General features: G+C 40.3%; 1 protein-coding gene across 1 annotated transcript in view; it reads right to left on the reverse strand.

Annotated features, from left to right (window-relative positions):
- Positions 1-19,614, reverse strand: part of LOC307127420 (corticotropin-releasing factor receptor 2) — a 151,758-nt gene that overhangs the window by 89,780 nt on the left and 42,364 nt on the right. Inside the window, exons 3-6 of the mRNA XM_079818635.1 lie at positions 7,806-7,891; positions 5,856-5,962; positions 709-826; positions 263-416 (exon numbers count right to left, since the gene is read on the reverse strand). Coding sequence (XP_079674761.1) covers positions 263-416; positions 709-826; positions 5,856-5,962; positions 7,806-7,891 — 465 coding nt within the window. The remainder of the gene's footprint in view (positions 1-262; positions 417-708; positions 827-5,855; positions 5,963-7,805; positions 7,892-19,614) is intronic.

Here is a 19,614-nt window from a genome sequence, read left to right on the forward strand (position 1 = left end):
TCATATGAATATAATTTCATGGGTTTTTATTTTTTTCAAAAGCCAAATGATCGCGATGCTCACGTTTACAAGCTAGCGTCATTATAGTAGCCTAGTCTATTGGTTCCCGTTTTGCAGAATCTATATGATACTTCAATTCAATGTTTGAGTGGTAGGTAATAACCATATATCGTCAATATTATAATATCAAGCTACCCTAGATGAATCGGCACATGATTAGGCCTTTCAAAATGAGTACACTTCTGTAGAGAAATCAACTCACACCATCCAATGAAGAGGAAGACCCATTTACGAAGCTTGTCTGTGGAATATGTCATCACAATAGCTGTGTGAAGATAGCAGCCCTCCACAAACATCCAGAAAAAATTGGTCACCACAAAGTAATTATAGATTGTTGTTATGAGACGGCACCAGGGCTACAGAGAGAAAGAGAAAGGGTGTTAATTGAGGTGAACTCTTTGGATGTTTTTACAACTGCAAACCTTTTGTAGACTTGATGCTAACATTAATCTTATTCTAGGATAAAACAACATCATACCCCAGCTTCCTCAAATATTTTATAAGAGTGTTTTGCAAGGTGCTATATTGCAACTTGAAAACAATATCGGTGAGGAATCATCTGCCAACATCATAAATGTAAATATTAGAAACTTGCTGATCTGTTTACATATTAATAGGCTGATAAGTAAGTTTAAAAGTGTTTCATACCTCATTCATCTCATAAATGTCTTGGTCAATCAGTTGAAGCAAAAACCACATTAAATTCCTCAGAATGAAAGTCGTAATTAAGTTCCAGTGGATTATGTTGCGAAGGCATCGGATGCTCCTTGAATTCAAAAAAAGATAAATAAAACAAAATTTTCAGCAATTACACTGTGACACAGTTTTAGCATTGCATAAGCTGATTATGGAAATACATAAGCATGAATATGAAACAAAGAGCAAAGAGGAGCTAGAGACACAATCAGTGACAACAATCATATCGAATTATGTATTCTGAGCATGTTTAATGTAATGTTCAGTAACACGTTCAATTGAGGTCTGCATATTTAAAGATTACATGTTTAATTTCTTCAGTTCTTCAAGTGATTCATATGCTTATTTTACACAACTCTCTGACTCTGTGGTGCTATCAAAATATTGCTGTTTGTTTGAGAATCTTTACCAGTAGCACTGGCTCAACCAATGGCATTCGGTTAGGGGATATTTTGTTATGCTGTTTAGTGATTCTCAGTGGTGCAGGAATTACACACATTTAATTGAATGCATTGCAAAGATATTGCAAATGCATTCATAATGAATCATAACACAGTTTGGAATTCATCTTTCCATAATTAATTGTCACGCTCTCAGGCTCTCCACCTCCTGCCATGACTTGTTCAATCTCCCCAGACTTTTAATCTTACACACCTGCATCCACGCTACTCACTCTTTAAGGATAATACTTAAAACTAATACTCAGCTCACACAAACACTCTAGTCTTGCAGTCTTGGAGGTTCCCTCCCTGGCCATAGATAATTTCCTTGTGCCTCTCTCTTTTTCAGTCACTCCTTCAGTCCCATGGCAAATCCAGCGCATAGTCCAGCACTCTAGTGGTACTGCTTTTGCAGAGCCTCCTTCCAATTGAAATCTTGCCTTAGTCTTCTGCTGCCATTAAGTCTCTGCTACATCAGTCATTTCAAGTGTGGATGACCGTGGCCATGACATGGAGCACAGAAAGTTCATGGAGGCCTCTGTGGTTATAACAGAGCAAGTAGACATCTCTGAGTGATTTGTAGCAGATGCTGTCACCTCAGGAGAATTGTGTGCTATGCAAACACACAAGAGAGCAATGGACATCACTGGGAGCACCATGGACAGTGGAATGACCTCCAGAACCACTGGGCTTGGGACCACCGGGCTAGGAAGTGCTGAGACCACTGGTCTAGGTGCCGCCGGACCATTAAACTTTGGACCGCCGGATCTGGAGCGCTGGGATCACAGGACTAGTTACCACCGGATCTGGAGCGCTGGGACCTCCGGACTAGGGACTGCCAGATCTGGAACGCTGGGACCACCGGACTAGGGGCTATCGGATCTGGAGCACTGGGACCACCGGACTAGGGACTGCCAGATCTGGAGCGCTGGGACCACTGGACAAGGGACCGCCAGATTAGTGAGTGCTGAGACTCTAACCCCTAAGGCAGGAGTAGATTCTGGTGTGATGTGATGTGAGGAGACTTTGGTGTGGTTCTAGGATGACTTTCTACCACTTCTCCAACAGTGAATGGTGATCTACCCAGCAAGACAGCATAGTCAATGTATTGGACCAGAGAACAATTTACTCCCTCACCAGCCTTCTCTGAGTGAAATTTCTCATTACTTCCATGATTAAAAAAAACAGTCCTTGAGAGCAGCATCATTAAAGTCTGTAAAAATTACAGAGCTAAAGGAAATCCTCAACATAACTGTCCAGAAAGCAATCTCCCCGAGAGAGCTGCAAGAGCCAAACTGCTGGTTTTATCATAGGTTCAAGCTTTCTGTTAAGTGAAGTCCACTGTAGGTGAGTCAAGTGGCACCCAAATGCAGCTAATTTCAGAGGAGATAAAAATCAAAACCAAAACTAGACAATGATATGACTTGACTAAACTGTGAAACATGAGACAAGGCATGTACTAGCGATGGGGAGAACTGGGACATTCCCGGTGGGCCGATCGAGTAGCTAGACCTCCCCTCACTGTTTTGTTATTGGAGCGCATGGGAAACTCCAAAAGGCAAATACTTCAAAAGTGTAATGAAATGGTGCCACCAGATTTAACCATGTAATCCGCCAACAGCAGCGTGAAAGCAGAGCGGGATCAGTCTCATCTGTACAGCACTGATTAACTTGCTACGCGCTTCTGCCGCTCTATCAAATGAAGAACAGCAAAGAACGTTTGATCAATACAAATTCAACACAGCATTCTGTTTAAGACACTCATATGATATGGAAACATGGTAACCTACAGGTTAGGTTAAGTTAGCTGAAAACAGCCACCGCCATGTAAACTGCATTGACAAGTTAAACTGGAAAACAACGTGGCATACAGACTGGTAATTACAATTTTTTCAATCCTGCTTCAGCCTTAAAGTAATTTACATTGTAGTTTTACCGACACTGTGCAAATATGGTATTGTGGCAGAAATGCATTTATTATAAATGTTACTATTATTATAAATGTCACTTATAATAAGTGTAACATATTTCCATTGGAGGCAAGTTGAAGTGATGAACCCAAGTGCAGTTTATTTAAACAAGGTGATAACCAGAATCCAATGATGACTTGAAAAATGAAAAGACTTGACTTGAAACATGAACAGACTTGACTTAAACCGTGACAGACACGCACCATCAGTGGGCTACAGGGAACAATACTCGACCAGGACACATGGCAAACATGAGGGCTTAAATACACAAAGACTAATGACTAAACAAGACACACCTGTGAACAATCAAGAACTAAGAACCCACATGACTAAATTAACCAATAACAACATGACACAAGAGACTAGGGAAGAACATGACATGATCACATGAGGGCACAATGGAATCACATGACATGATCACATGACAAACAGGAAGCATAAACATGAACAAAACCCAAACACACCGTGACAGATCCCCCCTCTATGGGCGGCTCCCGATGCCCAACAAAAGCACACTAAACAAACAACAGTCTAGGAGGACGGTCTTGGGGGAGGGATGGCGGGCCAGGCATGGGTGGACCTGGGCCGTGGAGCGTGGGTGGACATGGGTAGTGGAGCGTGGACGGACGTGGGTAGTGGAGCCTGGGTGGACATGGGCAGTGGAGAATTTCAGGGAGCCATGGAGGCTCAGGCAGTTCAGAAAGCCATGGCAGCTCGGGCAGTTTAGGGGGCCATGGCGGTACAGACAGTTCAGGAGGTCACAGAGGCGTGGCCTGCAAGGTACCCACTGCCCCCCCCCCAAAACATTTTCTTGGGCAAAGCTATAGGGTCATGGCCTGGAGCAGCCTCTGGACGCTGCTCAGGGTCTGGAGCCGTCTCTAGACTCTGGTCACTGGCTGGAGCCCTCTCTGGACTCTGGTCACGGGCTGGAAACCTCTCTGGACTCTGGTCACAGGCTGGAGACGTTGCTTGTCTATGGACGTGGACAGGAGGCGTCGCTTGGCTTTGGACGTGGACAGGAGACGCCGCTTGGCTCTGGACGTGGACAGGAGACACCACTGGACACTGGACGTGGACAGGCTGTGGCAGGGCAGGCATGACGTGAACGAAATCAGGCTTGGCAGTGGGGGCATGGAGACACTCTGGTGTGGAGGATGCTGTGGGATTCCGCACCACCCACAGTAAATGAAGAGCCACTCAGCAGAAGGGCATTGTCAATGTCCTGGGCCAGAGTCAAGTGAATTTTTCCCCCAGGCAGCTGAGAGCACAAGGGATGGTTTAAACCATGTCTAAAAAGGTCCTTGAGGGCCACATCATTGAAGTCAACCAGGTGACAAAGTTCGAGGAAGTCCTGGACATAATCCTCCAGGGGACGATTCCCCTGGCGTAAACAAAGAAGGGCAACTGCTGGATTCATTGTAGATGGTCGAGAATTCTGTAACAGATTTCCACTGGAGGCAAGTTGAAGTGATGAACCCAAGTGCAGTTTATTTAAACAAGGTGATAAACAGAATGCAATGATGACTTGAAACATGAACAGACTTGACTTGAAACATGAACAGACTTGACTTGAAACATGAACAGACTTGACTATGACAGACACTCACCATCAGCGGGCTACAGGGAACAATACTTGACCAGGACACATGGCAAACATGAGGGCTTAAATACACAAAGACTAATGACTAAACAAGACACACCTGTGAACAATCAAGACAATTGACAATTCTCGGTTACATATGTAACCCTCGTTCCCTGAAGGAGGGAACGTAAACACCCAATCGGAGTACTGACGAATAGGAATCTCGCTCGCGAGAGCCAATCTATTTCGGGTGTAACTAAACGAGCCAATGCACATTAGCATGCATTGATTGCACCAGGTGCTCATGCCACGCAGCGCGGGTCTAGTAGAGTGTGCTCGCACCCTGAGTGCACAATGGAATCACATGACATGATCACATGACAAACAGGAAGCATAAACATGAACAAAACCCAAACACACCATGACAATAAGTCACTTGTATGTAGTTTCTACATGGATAAATTACATTTATTATTATTATTATTATTATTATTATTATTATTATTATTATTATTATTAATTAGGGAACCATATAATCCTGGTAACGAGGAGCATGGTTTTACCTGTGAATACCATGATCTTAGCTAATACTACAGTTACATTTTTGATTCTATGCAATATGGTAAGGACATCCCTGAAAAGGGCAAAATACAAACTAACATACTACACAACAAGAGCACAAGGAAAGACAGACAATCCATGACACTGTGTAATGACTTTTGTCTCTTTTTCATACAAAGCTATCATATGACATCAGAAGACTTGAAAAGAAGCATACTTTTATATGCTTTTATGTCAATTTGAATATAAAATAAAAGTAAAAATTCCCATTCTTTAGCATTTAATGAACAATAAATGAAAAAAGAAAAATTACCATTGCCTTCTTCAAAAATGATCTTTGAGTGTTCCACAAAAAATAATTATATCAAATAATGGCCGAAATAGCCCTTAAGTTTATATGCAATATTTATTATCTCTACTTCTAAGCCTTAATTTGAAAACATATCAAAACATATCTCCTTTTTTTGTTTTACATTTCTTAACTTTGAACAAGGCCTTAGCACAAGACTTTACTCACAAGTACTGGAAAATCACTGACACACTTACCTCAAGCACAAAAAGAGAATGAAGGCAATAACGAGAGCTCCAACAGATATACAGTGACCAAAGTAGTTTATGATGAGGGCTATCTTGTAATGCATGTGGTACTTCCTCTGTGGAAAACAAATTCATTATTATCTCTGCCATGATTGAAAAAGTAACTCAGTCTCTTCCTAGCATATGATATGATATAATATGATGAATGATTGCAATTTTAGCAGAAATCAATAGTTATTACTCAATGACCATTTTGTCCTTTCTTGGTATTTTCTGGAAGCTTCCAAAAGACTTGAAACTCATGAGTCCTTGACAGAGGTTGCAAAATTGCAGAAACCATTCTAAATTATTCTAATGAATATTTTCTCTTTTTCTCTAATTAATCTTTTGCAGAATTTTCAGTCATGTGAAGTGAAGTGAGAAGTTGACGGATGCATTAGTAAGTGATAAGGAGTGAACAGGTAGTAGTTCTAAACATCAATTATACCAGTCTATCACAGCATTTATTTATCTATTTACACAGCATCCAAAACCATGTAAATGCTTATAGTTTCGTATGTCAAATATGCATAAAAGCTTGTTGCCGCCACAGAATAAAACATGTTAAAAGATAATTGCGACTTTTTATCTCCCAATTGTGAGTTTACATCTCCCAATTCTGACTTTTTTATCTCAGAACTGCGATATATAAAGTCAGAATTGCATGATATAAAAAGTCAGAATTGCATGATATAAAATCAGAATTTAGAGAAAAAAAGAATTGTGAAATTAAAGTCGCAATTACCTTTTAATTTTTTTTAATTCTGTGGTGGATACAAGCTTCCATAGGCACCTCATATTGACTTATATTCTCCCATTTTGAAAAAGGTTTCCCTATTGTTCAGCCCCTTCCGGGTCCTGTTCTGAAAGGTCTGCAGCAGACAAAAAGGCATATCTTGTTTGCTGACTGGAGACAGATATTCTCTGATCTGCCCACTGTCAGGCAAACATATATTTTTGAACTCAACAAAAAAAAAATCCCTTTTAACGCTACCGTATATAAAAGATAACTTTGCAATATCAAAATAAACATGCATCTGTGGAACAATCATTAAGACACTAACAGCTTACAGATGGTAGGCAATTAAGTTTACAGTTATAAAAACCTAAGACACTAAAGAGACGTTTCTACTAACTCTGAAAAACACCAAAAGAAAAAAGCCAAGGGTCTTGAACAAGCGTTAAACAAGCTGGATGGAGGCATATGGACTGCAATTGTAGCCAGGGCAACAAATTGCAATGTCCGTACTGTGAGACACCTAAGACAGTGCTACAGGGAGAGAGAAAGGACAGCTGATTTTCCTTGCAGTAACAACATCTGCACAGGATATGTATATGTGGCATAGGTACAGGATGGCAAAAGCAACTGCCCAAGTTACAGTAGGAATGCACAATCCCCCCAGGCTGGACTGAGGGCTTGTAGGCCTGTTGTAAGGCCATCACCGGCAACAATGGAGGCACAATTGGCTGGACAAGACGGGACTGGTGAAAAGTGCTGCTGATGAGTCACAGTTTTTATCTCGCTAGGGGTGATGGTCAGACTTGCTTTTGTTGCTGAAAGAATGAGCGTTATGCCGAGGCCTATACTCTGGTGCAGGATCGATTTGGAGGTGTCTGGGGCGGTATAGGTATATCACAGTATCATCGGACTGAGCTTGTTGTCATTGCAGTTAATCTCAACGCTGTGCTTTACAGGGAAGACATCCCCCTCCCTCAGTCCCCCTCTGACAATCCCATAGTGCTCAAAAATGCATGCTGTGAACTTACTCCTCCCAGGGGAAACAAGTGATGATCGATCATTGCTGCTTGCAGCTATTTTTTTCTTTAATGAAATGTTATAAACAATCCTGGGGGCATCACTAAAGCCAAAACAGAAGAGTTCAGTAGAGTACAGTTCAGGCTTATAATACATGTACCCACCTTTTCCTCTAAAATGGGCTCACAGTTGGAGTAGTTACTTTTCAGTGCCCATGTACCATTGTCCAAGCACTCTCTGTAAGCAATTCCTGCAGAGAATAAAAGGAATTCAAAAGTCAGTGTTGTTCTTAAAGTCCAAAAAGGTTAAAAATTTCATTGTTCAGCAGTCATAAGTTCAAATTCAAGTTAAAGTAAATTGGAAGTCAAGAACTTCTTTGAAGAAAATGTCCTAACTCAAGAAATTGCTGAATACACACACAATGTATTACAGCTCAATGGCATCGACTCATTATAGTTCTACTTCAAGAGCGGTTGTGTCTGTCTTAGGTAAACCTTCCAGTTTAGAGTTTAACTATTTGATATGTTGCTTCCATTTAAGTTTTTGAGCATTTCATATGTAAAGGCACAGAAGGATTTACTTCCAAGGAGTTAATTTGCATATCTCTGGAAACCCATGCCTACATTTTCTTGCTTTGCTGTGGTTATTTGACTTCTTTTTTTGTTATTTCATGGAAAATTCAAATCTTTTTTCCAAGCTGCACTTGTGAACTTAATTAGATTTTTCAACATCCTGTTGATATACTGCATCTCATTATTACATTTTAATAGAGAATAAGTCAGCTTTTCTATCCATTTTCAATGAAGAAGTTACTTCCTGTTTCAGCTTTTTCGTGCCCAAACACTGAAAGTGCACAGGACCCTGTTGTTTTCCTAAGGATTATTATTGTTTTTGTTCGAGGTTTTGAAGGCTTTTAGGGCCCTTAACATGCTCAAAATCTCTTGAAAGTATGCACACACATCAGAGTCTTTGGCTTGCTCTGCAGCTCCCTCTTGAACCAATTTCATAGACCTGACCATAAACCATTAATTTAAAGGTCCCATGGCATGAAATTTTCATTTTATGAGGTTTTTCAACATTAATATGAGTTCCCCTAGCCTGAATGTCCCCAAGTGGCTAGAAATTTTGATCGGTGTTAACCGAGTTCTGGCTGTCTTTCTCTGCCTTTGAGAAAATGACAGCTCAGGCGAGCTGATCTTGAATTTTCCTGTTATGACGTCATAACAGGAACAGTTACCTCCCTTTCCTCTGCCCAGAGAATTTGGCACGCCCATGCGAGCGCCATATTTGTTTGTCCTCGAGAGATCATGGCTTGTGAACTAGTGAATGCTGGCAGTTTCTCAGTGTTTGGATGTACAAATGAAAACAGAAATCTTTTTTCAGTTCCTTCTGATCTGTGATCAGTGATTTCTGATGTGTAGCTAATTATTCAAGTTCACACAGAACTTTATTATTCGTGCACACGCTGCGGTTTCTCTCTCTCCCGACACAGAACGGTGTTTTCGTGTTGTGAGTCAGTGTTTTTGTACGTCCTCATCGCGTCTATCTGTTCTAAAATGTGCATACAGTCGTGAGTTTCTGCTCAACATCGGCAGAGCCACATCTTTAGAGATAAACCTCATGCACGCCGAAGCTCGGGCTGCACTGACCGGTCGGCCTTCAACCTCACTGACCCCCAGTACTGCATCTCGCCCACAGCGGAGGCACCATACACGGCGCGAGATTAAGCAGACAGGGGGGTAAGCGTGAGCGTATACGGGCTAGGCTAGCCAGCTATCCCCACAATAAACTGGATTACTTTCGATTACTGCCCTGTTGTCTTTGTTTGAGCTGTGTACTCAATGCACGTCACTGACGCTTTTCATATGATAGGAAAATATCTAAAAATAATGCTATAATCAACACTTACTCGTAACTCGTTCATCTTGACAGCTATAATGGTACATTACATGTGTTACAAAGTTGGTAGAATAAGGAGGAAGACGGCCTCGGCGTGACTGGGACTCGGAGTGACTGGTTTATTCAGAACTCTCAGATACAAACAAAATAAATTTGCGCTGACAGCACTCTCACAACTCAGTAGTTACAATATAACTTTGTTAGCAATCGCTCCGTCGTATTGATTTTTATTTTTAGTGAACCGGTTATTTTTAGTGAACCGGTAGAACCAGTTCACCAAATCGGACTGAATCATTCTAAACGGTTCGCGTCTCGAGTCAGCGCTGATCCATCATTTACTTTCTGACATGAGTGACTGTCCCTCCAACTAGAAATAAACTAATAACCTGAAGTATATGCTAGTAACTACAACAGTTCACTGAACTGAGACGTGCTGAGAGAACTGATGAGAAGTGACATCCGTCTCTGACATTTTATGATGTAAAAATCATACTAACAATATAAGTACACCTTAGAATACATTATAAAATTAAATTAAAAATCCATGCCATTGGACCTTTAAAATTTGCATTGACTTTTCATCGAGGCTATGAAATTTTTTTAATGCACCAGGGGTCCATTCTTCATACGTCGCTAACTCAGTTAGCTGGATTTGATTGTTGACGATTTGGCATGGTCTTGGATTGTTTGGTTCTTCGAAGCTCATCCTGGACTTGCTGTCATAGCAACAGGTCCATGAACGTAAACTAGTTCGGGAGCAGCTTATTTCATTTAAACAGGGCTAGATTGCATCTTGAGGTGATCCTTAAAATCTGTCCCAGCCACTGATACTTTATTACAAGAGTTCATTACTGAACCAGGGGAAATAATAATTTTAAATAATAATAATAATAATATAAAAATGTATTTGAAAATAGTATTAAAATGTTGCTATTATAGAAACAGCCACTTGATTGAGAGATTTATTTGAGATGGAATAATAATTTTATAATTTTATTTAGTCTTACACACATTCTGTACAGTTAATCTAAGACTCAATTTGACGGATATTATGGGAGTGGCTTAATACAGTGCAGGAGAAGCAGATAATTTGATCTTAACCCTTAAGAAACTTTAATTAAAGCTGCAGTCTGTAATTGTTTGCGCTCTAGCGGTTAATAAACAGAACTGCATGCATCTTGCAGAAGAACATTGCAGCTAGAGCTACTTCTCTCTGTTTATGTCCATGGCGAGTCACGCAGGGACTGTGATCCTCCGCAGTGGTTCCTACCAGTCCGGTCTGAAATAATCCCAATATAAACACTTTTTATAAGTGTACCATAAGGATTCAGGGTAAGACAAAAACACGGATTCATGTTGTCGCTACATTCTCATTATATAATTTTAAGTCTATGTTATGTACATCAGCTTTAATGCTGCCACGTAACAAATCTGCTTAAAATGTAATAAAAAATTAAATGAATAAAAATGTAAAGATTGTTCAAATACTATACAATTGTGAATATAAATAATTGGGAATCATGTAAAAAAAATGCAAATTTAATTTTTCTATTAAAACTTTAATGTTGTTTTTGGTTGTTTCCTTATAAGGTCCAGAAATTGTGTGTGTGTGTGTGTGTGTGTGGGGGGGGGGTTGTTTTTTAATTAGTCAAATTTACCGCCAGCCAATCGCTGCATTGCTGATTGTAGTTTCGAGTATCAATACCTCCCTCTTCAGGGAACACAGTAACGCATAGTAGTCTCAGACAATATAAACTAGATATTTTAATCCAATCCGTAAATTTGTTTGAAGAACCAAATTAGCCAGAGATCAGTTATCACGATTAGAAGATCTGGGATCTGTCAAATCATCTCAGATGTATTAAGCGAGGTACGAAGAAAGGACCCCAGTTCAGCTAGAATCTGGAGGTATTTCTTGCTTTTCTTGGGTTGTGTCTTTGAATGGGGAGTCCCTTGTATGGCATTAAAGGATGAAAGGAGTTTCCCAAGTTCGCTCAATTATTAGAGGTCTAGTTGAGTCTCGAGTGATGTCTTGGGAAACCAACAAAGATGATCTGTTAGCTGATGAATAGATAAAGTGTAGATTGAAGTCTGAAGGGGGCAAAGACTATGGCTGTAGACTACCGCTTTGTGGCAAAAGTGAGGCTAGACTAGATGGCTTGTTTCTCCATGACGGTAGATTAATAGCCCCCCGATTTCTTCAGGTCACCTTTTTTTTGACTCTGCTGGTTGACCAACTCCTAAAGGGCTTTCTGACCAATTATACATTGTCTTTAGTTTATGGCGTAACTACTGTATGTCGGGATGTGCCGTCATCAGACCCATTTGTCTTGGGCTAACTGCTTGAAGTTGACAACATTGTAGACTGAACTCATAATACACATGCGCATGACATCAACAATTCACTTGAGACGATAATGGTATTGTTTTCGAAAACGTGCACTTTAAAACCCGTTAAATTTTTTTTGCAATTTCAGGCCCCCAAATGCCAATTGTTATTTAATGGCGCTTTTCACCTGCTTGGTACGGCTTGGTACGGCTTGTTGAAAACTGTGTTGTGTAAATGGCCACTACATCTCTGTATTGTTCATCAGTGTGACTGAGAATAACTAGACAATTCAAAGAGTGTTGTCTGTTGTTGGGTCTTGGGGCCCGTTCTTCGTACCTCGCTAACTCAGTTAGCTGGATTTGATTGTTGACGATTTGGCATGATCTTGGATTGTTTGGTTCTTCGACGCTCATCCTGGACTTGCTGTCATAGTAACAGGTCCGTAAGCTTAAAACTGCTCGGGAGAAGGCTTATTTCATGTAAACAGGATTAGATTGCATCTTGAGGTGATACTTAAAATCTGTCCCAGCCACTGCTACTTTATTACAAGAGTGCATTACTGAACCAGGGGCAATAGTAATAATTTTAAATAATAATATAAAAATGTTATATTGTATATGTATATGAGAATGTATAATGTTGTGTATAATACTATAGACACAGCCACTTGATTGAGCGATTTATTTGTGATGGAATAATTACTTTATATAATTTTGTTTTTATTGGTTTACACACATGTTGTACAGTTAATCTGAGCCGTGCATTAAGTGATCACGGATATTATGGGAGTGGCTTGATGCAGCGCAAGAGAGGATAATTTGATCTTGACCCATAAGACACTTAAATACTGTCACGTTACAAATCTGCTTCAAATTGAATTAAAAATTAAATTACAACATTGAAATAAAAATGTAAAGGGTGTACAAATACTGTATAAAATCGTGAATATAAATAATTGGTAATCATGTTAAAAAAAAAAAAAAAACATTTATCATTTATCTATTATAACTTTTATGTTGGTTTGGTCGTTTGGCTGTTTCCTTATAAAGGTTCAGAAATTCGTGGGGTTTTTTTGTGTAATTTGTCAAGTTTTTTGCCAGGTGGCTTTTTAATTATATGATGTCATTACGTTGCTGTCTTGACGCCAGCCAATTGCTGCATTGCTGATCATGGTTTCGAGTATCGATGCATCTGCCCTCTTCAGGGAAAAAAAGAACGTGCAGTGATCTTAGATAATTTAATCCAGATATTTTAATCCAATCCGCATATTTTTTTGAAGAACCAAATTAGCCAGAGATCAGTTATCCCGATTAAAAGATCTGGGATCTGTCAAATCATCTTAGATGTATTAAGCGAGGTACGAAGAACGGGCCCTTGGTGTGCAGAATGGGGGAAGAGTGGGAGATGTTTGTATTATCTTTGCAGAACCCCCTGCTTCATAACCTGTAAGATAAGTTCTTCCCTGACAGCCGCAGAAAGCTTGTACTCATTCTCTGCTTGGCTGAAGAGCAATAAGAATAGCTGTGTGTGTTGGCATATGTTTCACAGGAGACTTGTACTGCTCACCGAAAAGCTGCACTTTACATATGTTGTAATCACATGGAATCAGGAAACTGGGACTTCAAGATAATATTGGTTAAACAGTAGGTCTATTAGACACACGCTGACAATTATGACCTATTCTAAATCCAACTGTTACGTATAAGGTGCATTGTGATGACCACTGCACTGAAGCATATACGGAATTACAGAATGCTCTGACAGAAATCGTTTTCACTCAATAAGGGCTCCCCACGGTTGAAATCATGGATGAAATATGGAGCACAATAACTTGACAGGTTATGTGTTTCATCACATAAACAATTAATGATCTCTGTGTCATTACACCCCACCACATAGATACAGGAAAGCCCAGACACACACGCACACACACGAATTACAGTTTTTCTCAATTGTTTACACACAAATTCTGGTACTTGAGACACAATGACCACAACATGTAACTCATTCACCAACCCCCTGAACCAATTCTGCTAAACTACAAGCACAGTTCCTGCTTTACACTCAAATTGCAGTTCTAAAACACACTTTTTTCAAAACACTACACACAATTCTCTGCTTTTGGCACAATTTTCATGCAGAAAATATCTTGTTTTCACAAGGAACACACTGCCATTCAAATATGCACACTGACTCTTCACATGGGCAAACACCTGTCACGCAGTTTTACAATTAGCAAACAGAGCTTTAGCATCAAAGGGCAACAGGTGAGAAACCGAAGAGAGGATGCAGCATAGTTAAATCTTTTTTTTTTTTTTACTGTAACTGTACAGTAAATTCTTCTGTTGTTTTGTATGTAGACCACTGTATGTGCAACTTTGTGATGGTTGGGGTGTACACTGTGTACATTGTTTTGCGTGTGTGTACTGTGTTTGTGTGTACCATGTCCCCAGTCCAAATTAAATGTTTGGTGATTACTTGAATGTCACACTACCAAAATATCAATAAGAAACGTGGAAAACCTCCACACGTAATAACCTAGAATACTGTCATATGTTAGGAACCCAGGTGTATTATTTGATAACAATCTGTCATTTCAAAGCCACATTTCTAACATTTGTATAAACGTTTTTTTCATCTTAAAAATATCTCCAAATTACAACATATGTTCTCAGTGTCAAATGACTAGATTATTGTAATGCTCTACTGGGTGTTTGCCCTGCAGTTTTATTACATAAACTCCAGCTAGTCCAAAACACAGCAGCTAGAGTTCTCAAAAGAAACAAGGTTCTCACAGTGAAAAATCTCTATGATGTCTTTACATCCATCATTATATGTGTATTTTAGTGTAAATGAGTAACAGTTTCTCCCTGCAGATGATGAGGTTTTGGGGTGTGACAGCATCAGTCTGGGTCGAAATAGACAAATGAGTTTAGAGTCACAGTGCATCTCTTCCATTTGTTTAAGTACAAGCACTTACGTTTATGAAGGCCAAAATGGATAGTATGTGAGCCCTTCAATGTTAAAAGGAAAAGGTTATATAAAAAGTCATGTGATAGATTTAAGGCTTTTGTGTCTGGGCATTTTTATGCATAAACCCAAGTGATAATTGAAAACTGTAAAAATATGGATCGTAAATTCATATGAATTCTTAAAATCTGTGCTACTTGCTTGGTGGAGAAGAGGAGAGAAGTATCCTCAATTGAAGAGAGCTAGTCACATTTACATGTTCTATTAAAAACATGAAAGATGACATGATTGAAAGGCTACAATTTAATACTTATACAATTATATTTTACAGTTTTTCTCAAATGCTAAAACACAAAAACCAATCCTCTAAACCAAATGACCAGTTGTCTAAACACATTTACTAAATCTAGCCATAATTTTCCAATATCATAATCACATTTCACATAAAGACACAATTCACAAAACACAATCCTCCGTTCTCATAAATCTTAACACATTTTTCCTTGCTAAAACACAAGTTGCAAAAGAACTCTGCTCATATTCTCAAATGAAAGCTCATGTGATGCAAAATGCTTGCCACAGTCAGCAATATTTGAACACAATGAACACACCTGGCGTCATTCATTACACACAACGACTCAAAATTGAAGACACTTGTTGCTGTGCTGTGACCACATGTATAAAAGCAAGTTCAGAGGGCACAGTTTGCTGAAGATTCCAAACAAACACAATGGATGAAGGCAGAGTCAGGGGAAGAGGAATTTGAGTCAGAGGAGGGAGAAGAGCTGGCCATGGAAGAAGAAGAGCAGGCCAACAAGGGAGAGGAGAAGGTCCAGGAGGGAGAGCAAGACAACCTCGCACCATCATTACGGACGAGATGCGAGAATGCCACATAGAGGTGGGAGGGTTGCCATATTTACAGCGGCACAAGAAACCCTCATTGTGGATATGGTTAGTGAGAACAACCTCATCAGACTGCGGGAGATCAGAGACAGAGTCATTGCCGATAATGTCAACTTTGAGAGCATTGATGTCAGCTTGGCCACAACAGACCGAGTTCTCCAGCGCCAAAAGATGAGGATGAAACAGGTCTGTAGGGTTCCCTTTGAGCGCAACTCTGTGCGACACAAAGACCTACGTTACGAGTATGTGCAAGTAAGTATACATCCATGTTCACAGTACAGTTAGTGGACATACTGTGTTGCTCAGTGGCCTACATTACTTCTGGACAATACTGTGCTACCTGATTGACTGTTGTTCTGAACACCTGTGCACTTTCACATTTTCACAGAGGATATTACAGTTGGACGTGATGGCCATACCTCATGAGTACCTCTTCCTGGATGAGGCTGGCTTCAACCTGCAGAAACGAAGGCAAAGAGGCCGCAACATCATTGGCCAAAGAGCCATCACTGAGGTTCCTGGCCAACGGGGGGGTAATATTACTCTTTGTGCGGCCATGGGTTTGGAGGGGCTTGTCCACCGGAATGCTGTCCTTGGGTCTTACAACACCCAACGTCTCCTCACTTCCTAGAGGAGCTAAAAGAGATCCTCCTGGACCGCCAACAACACCATCCTGGGCCCGCACATCACATTTATGTGATCATTTGGGACAATGTACGCTTCCACAGAACAAACCAAATCAGAGAGTGTTTCACCACCAACAGTAACCACTTTTTAAACGTCTGTCTGCCACCCTACTCCCCTTTCCTGAACCCTATAGAGGAGTTCTTCTCACCATGGAGATGGAAGGTTTATGACAGACAACCATACACTAGAGAGAACCTCCTAAGGGCAATGGAGCTGGCCTGTGTTGACATCCCAGTGGAGGCCTTCCAAGGATGGATTCGCCATTCCAGGGCATTTTTCCCGCGGTGCCTGGCAAGAGACAATATAGCCTGCGATGTGGATGAGGTGATGTGGCCCGATGCAGCTCAGCGACATGATGCCGCACAGTGATTGTGGTGTGTGAATAAAGTAAATAAAAAAAACTTCACACCCTGATCATGTTTTCAAGAGTACTGTTGTGTGCAATAGATTCTGTTTTTGCATTGAGTTGTGTTACAGTAGTGTACAAATTTACTATAGATTTATACTCTTCATATGAAACTCACAAATCTAAATGCCTAATCCTCTGCAGAGATCTAAGAAGATCCATTACCGTAAAGTTTCTAAAAATATGCATTGGCAGTTATGAAACAAAGAACCTTCTCACAAATTGAGCATTGTGTTTTCAATTGTTTTGCTGTAGTGTGTAATGATGTGTATAGTGTTTATATTTTTGAAAGCTTCGAGCTGCTCTTTTGGTGTGAAAATTTGAGTTTTGAAGTGAGAAGGTGTGGTTGTGTTTATGTAGCTTTAGAAAAGGGTGTTGTGTTTAGACATTGGGGAACATGGAGGAAACGTTTGTGAAATGTGTTTTAGCATTTGAGAAAAACTGTAATTTTCATAATTTATAATATATATATAGTGCATTAGCAAAAGCTGTTAGGGGAAAAAAATAAATGTTACATTTTTCAGAGCTTTTTTTTATAAATAAATAACCATGTCAAGGTGCGATACCAAACAGGACCACATGGAGAAAGCCAAAAGACCGCTAGACCAGCTGTCTAACATGACTGCATGTTGTCTTGGTTATTATTGTAACCTCCATTACCTAATGGAAGGTAAGGAGACATTGTGTCGATGTACTGACACAAGGGGTCACACTTGGAAGCCCCAAACAGCTATGATTTGCCTTTTCAGAAAAGGCAAATAAGAATTGGTGAGTGAAATTAGGGGGTCACTATACTAAAAGCCACTGCTGGTGATAGTTCACTCGGGTATTCCATATCCCGTCCATTGGCCAGAAGTTCCAGAGTCGGGGCGCAGTCGGGGCGAAAGTCCTTCCTCAGTGAAATTTAATAGGGACAACAGTCGCAAGAAACGTGAGCTCCAAGAACCAAGTCTGGGTGGGCCAGTCAGGCGTGACTTCCTCTCTGTCTTCCCTGACCTTGTACAGTGTCTATCTTACTGGGGGAAACCTATATTTGCTCAAAACCTGGAGCCAGCTGTGTGCCAGGGCATTCATTCCAATCGGAACGTTGCATAGAGAATATTACAGAGGGCAGTGAGAGGACTACTGAGAAGCGAATAGATCTACCTGTGCTTCGCCAAATCGACTCCAAAGCAGCTAGACCACCTGGACCCGGTTTTCCACTAGGATTTTGGATAACGGATTGGATCAAATATGGAAGCTTTAGCATAAGTTCTGCCGGGAAGACTTAATTGTCATGTCACTTTAAATGTATCTATCCAATCACATTCTAATACTGGGTATAAAAGATCGGTACTTACGCTCGTCTGAGTTCGCAGATGCTGACGCTCCAATTCAGTTGACGAGCCGGACGTTCCGTAGCGGTCGATCGCTGGTCTATAACTAATAATGTGCATACAGTGGCGTTCTAAGTCCATGTCAGCCTATCATCTGTTCACTGGGCTACCGCGGTAACAGACGCGAGTGCTTCACTAACAAGAGCAAATCTCATGTCCTCACTTTCATGAGGACTATCCGGGCATGTTATCAAAAACACGGCTGTGTTTTCATCACCATTCTGGCGACATCACTACATCAGCATTTATCACAGCGATATGCATATGGTTATGCATTCTGAAGCCGATTGGGTGTAGTATCTTACTCTTTTTCAACTTTGTCGAAGCATGTCTGTAGAGCACACGCATGCATCGTATGAGACGCGCACAGGTGTTTGCCGGTCTGCTTGTGCAACGTGATCGCTCGTTGTGAATCGCTTGTGTCCATAGTGCTCGTAAATGATTCGCATGACACCGGTTACCATTATAGATAGTATTTTGTTAGAAAACTGAAACAGAACAGATATGCACAGCTTATTTAGACATCATTCTCCCTATGAATGCAAGGAAAACAAAACGGGTTTTAAAGCAACATGCACCCAGTTATCGGGGCTTCATTATGAACTGTGTTAAGTTGAAATCGCGATTGGGTTCAGTGCTATCAGATCGCTAAAATTCAATTTAAAATCTGTGCTGAGTAAATTTGCATATGTAGGTACAGCACCGACATCCGTGCTTTGATCCGTTCTGATTCAATGGCGTTAGATACATCTTTCAAGTGCTGTGAGTTCGTCACACATGCAATTTAACTGACATAACATAGTTTCAAGATTAGAAGTGTTTTTGGCTGTCATCCAACAGAGTACATATTTTGCTCAAAAACATGGGGCACCAAGTGTTGGAATGGCTTCCTTTCGTGATTCGATATGGCTTCCTTCCCTATGAGGAAGAACTGTGTTCTGGCTCATATAAAGGTGCTTTGCTCATTGCATTATAAAATGCGCTACATATTAGTTAATCAAAACGTGTATATATATATATATTAGTAATTGTGTGCTTTTGTCTTCGCTTTACTCCAGTTAATTTGACTCTTCATATTTTATTCAGCTACTGATTTCTGGATACTTCTTTTTATTTTTAGAAATTCGAATTTGGTGTTACGTCTCACTTGGTCCTTCCGTGCTAGGACGCCATGGCTACATTTATGAATAAAACACATTTGTATCTCGCTTGTACTCTCAGCACCATATGTCGGGTAAGGTTTGCATACAAAACAAGGTTTGACTTGATATTCGATAGCAGCAATAATTTAATTCCGTACTCAATCCGACCCGTATACATAAAGATTGGATCGTTCAGCATCTAAATCGCAGCACGGGAATACAATTATTCAAATCTTTCATGAATACAGTGAGCAGAGTGCA

Source organism: Gobio gobio, assembly GCF_949357685.1.
Source record: "Gobio gobio genome assembly, chromosome: 6".
Classification (NCBI taxonomy): Eukaryota; Metazoa; Chordata; class Actinopteri; order Cypriniformes; family Gobionidae; genus Gobio; species Gobio gobio.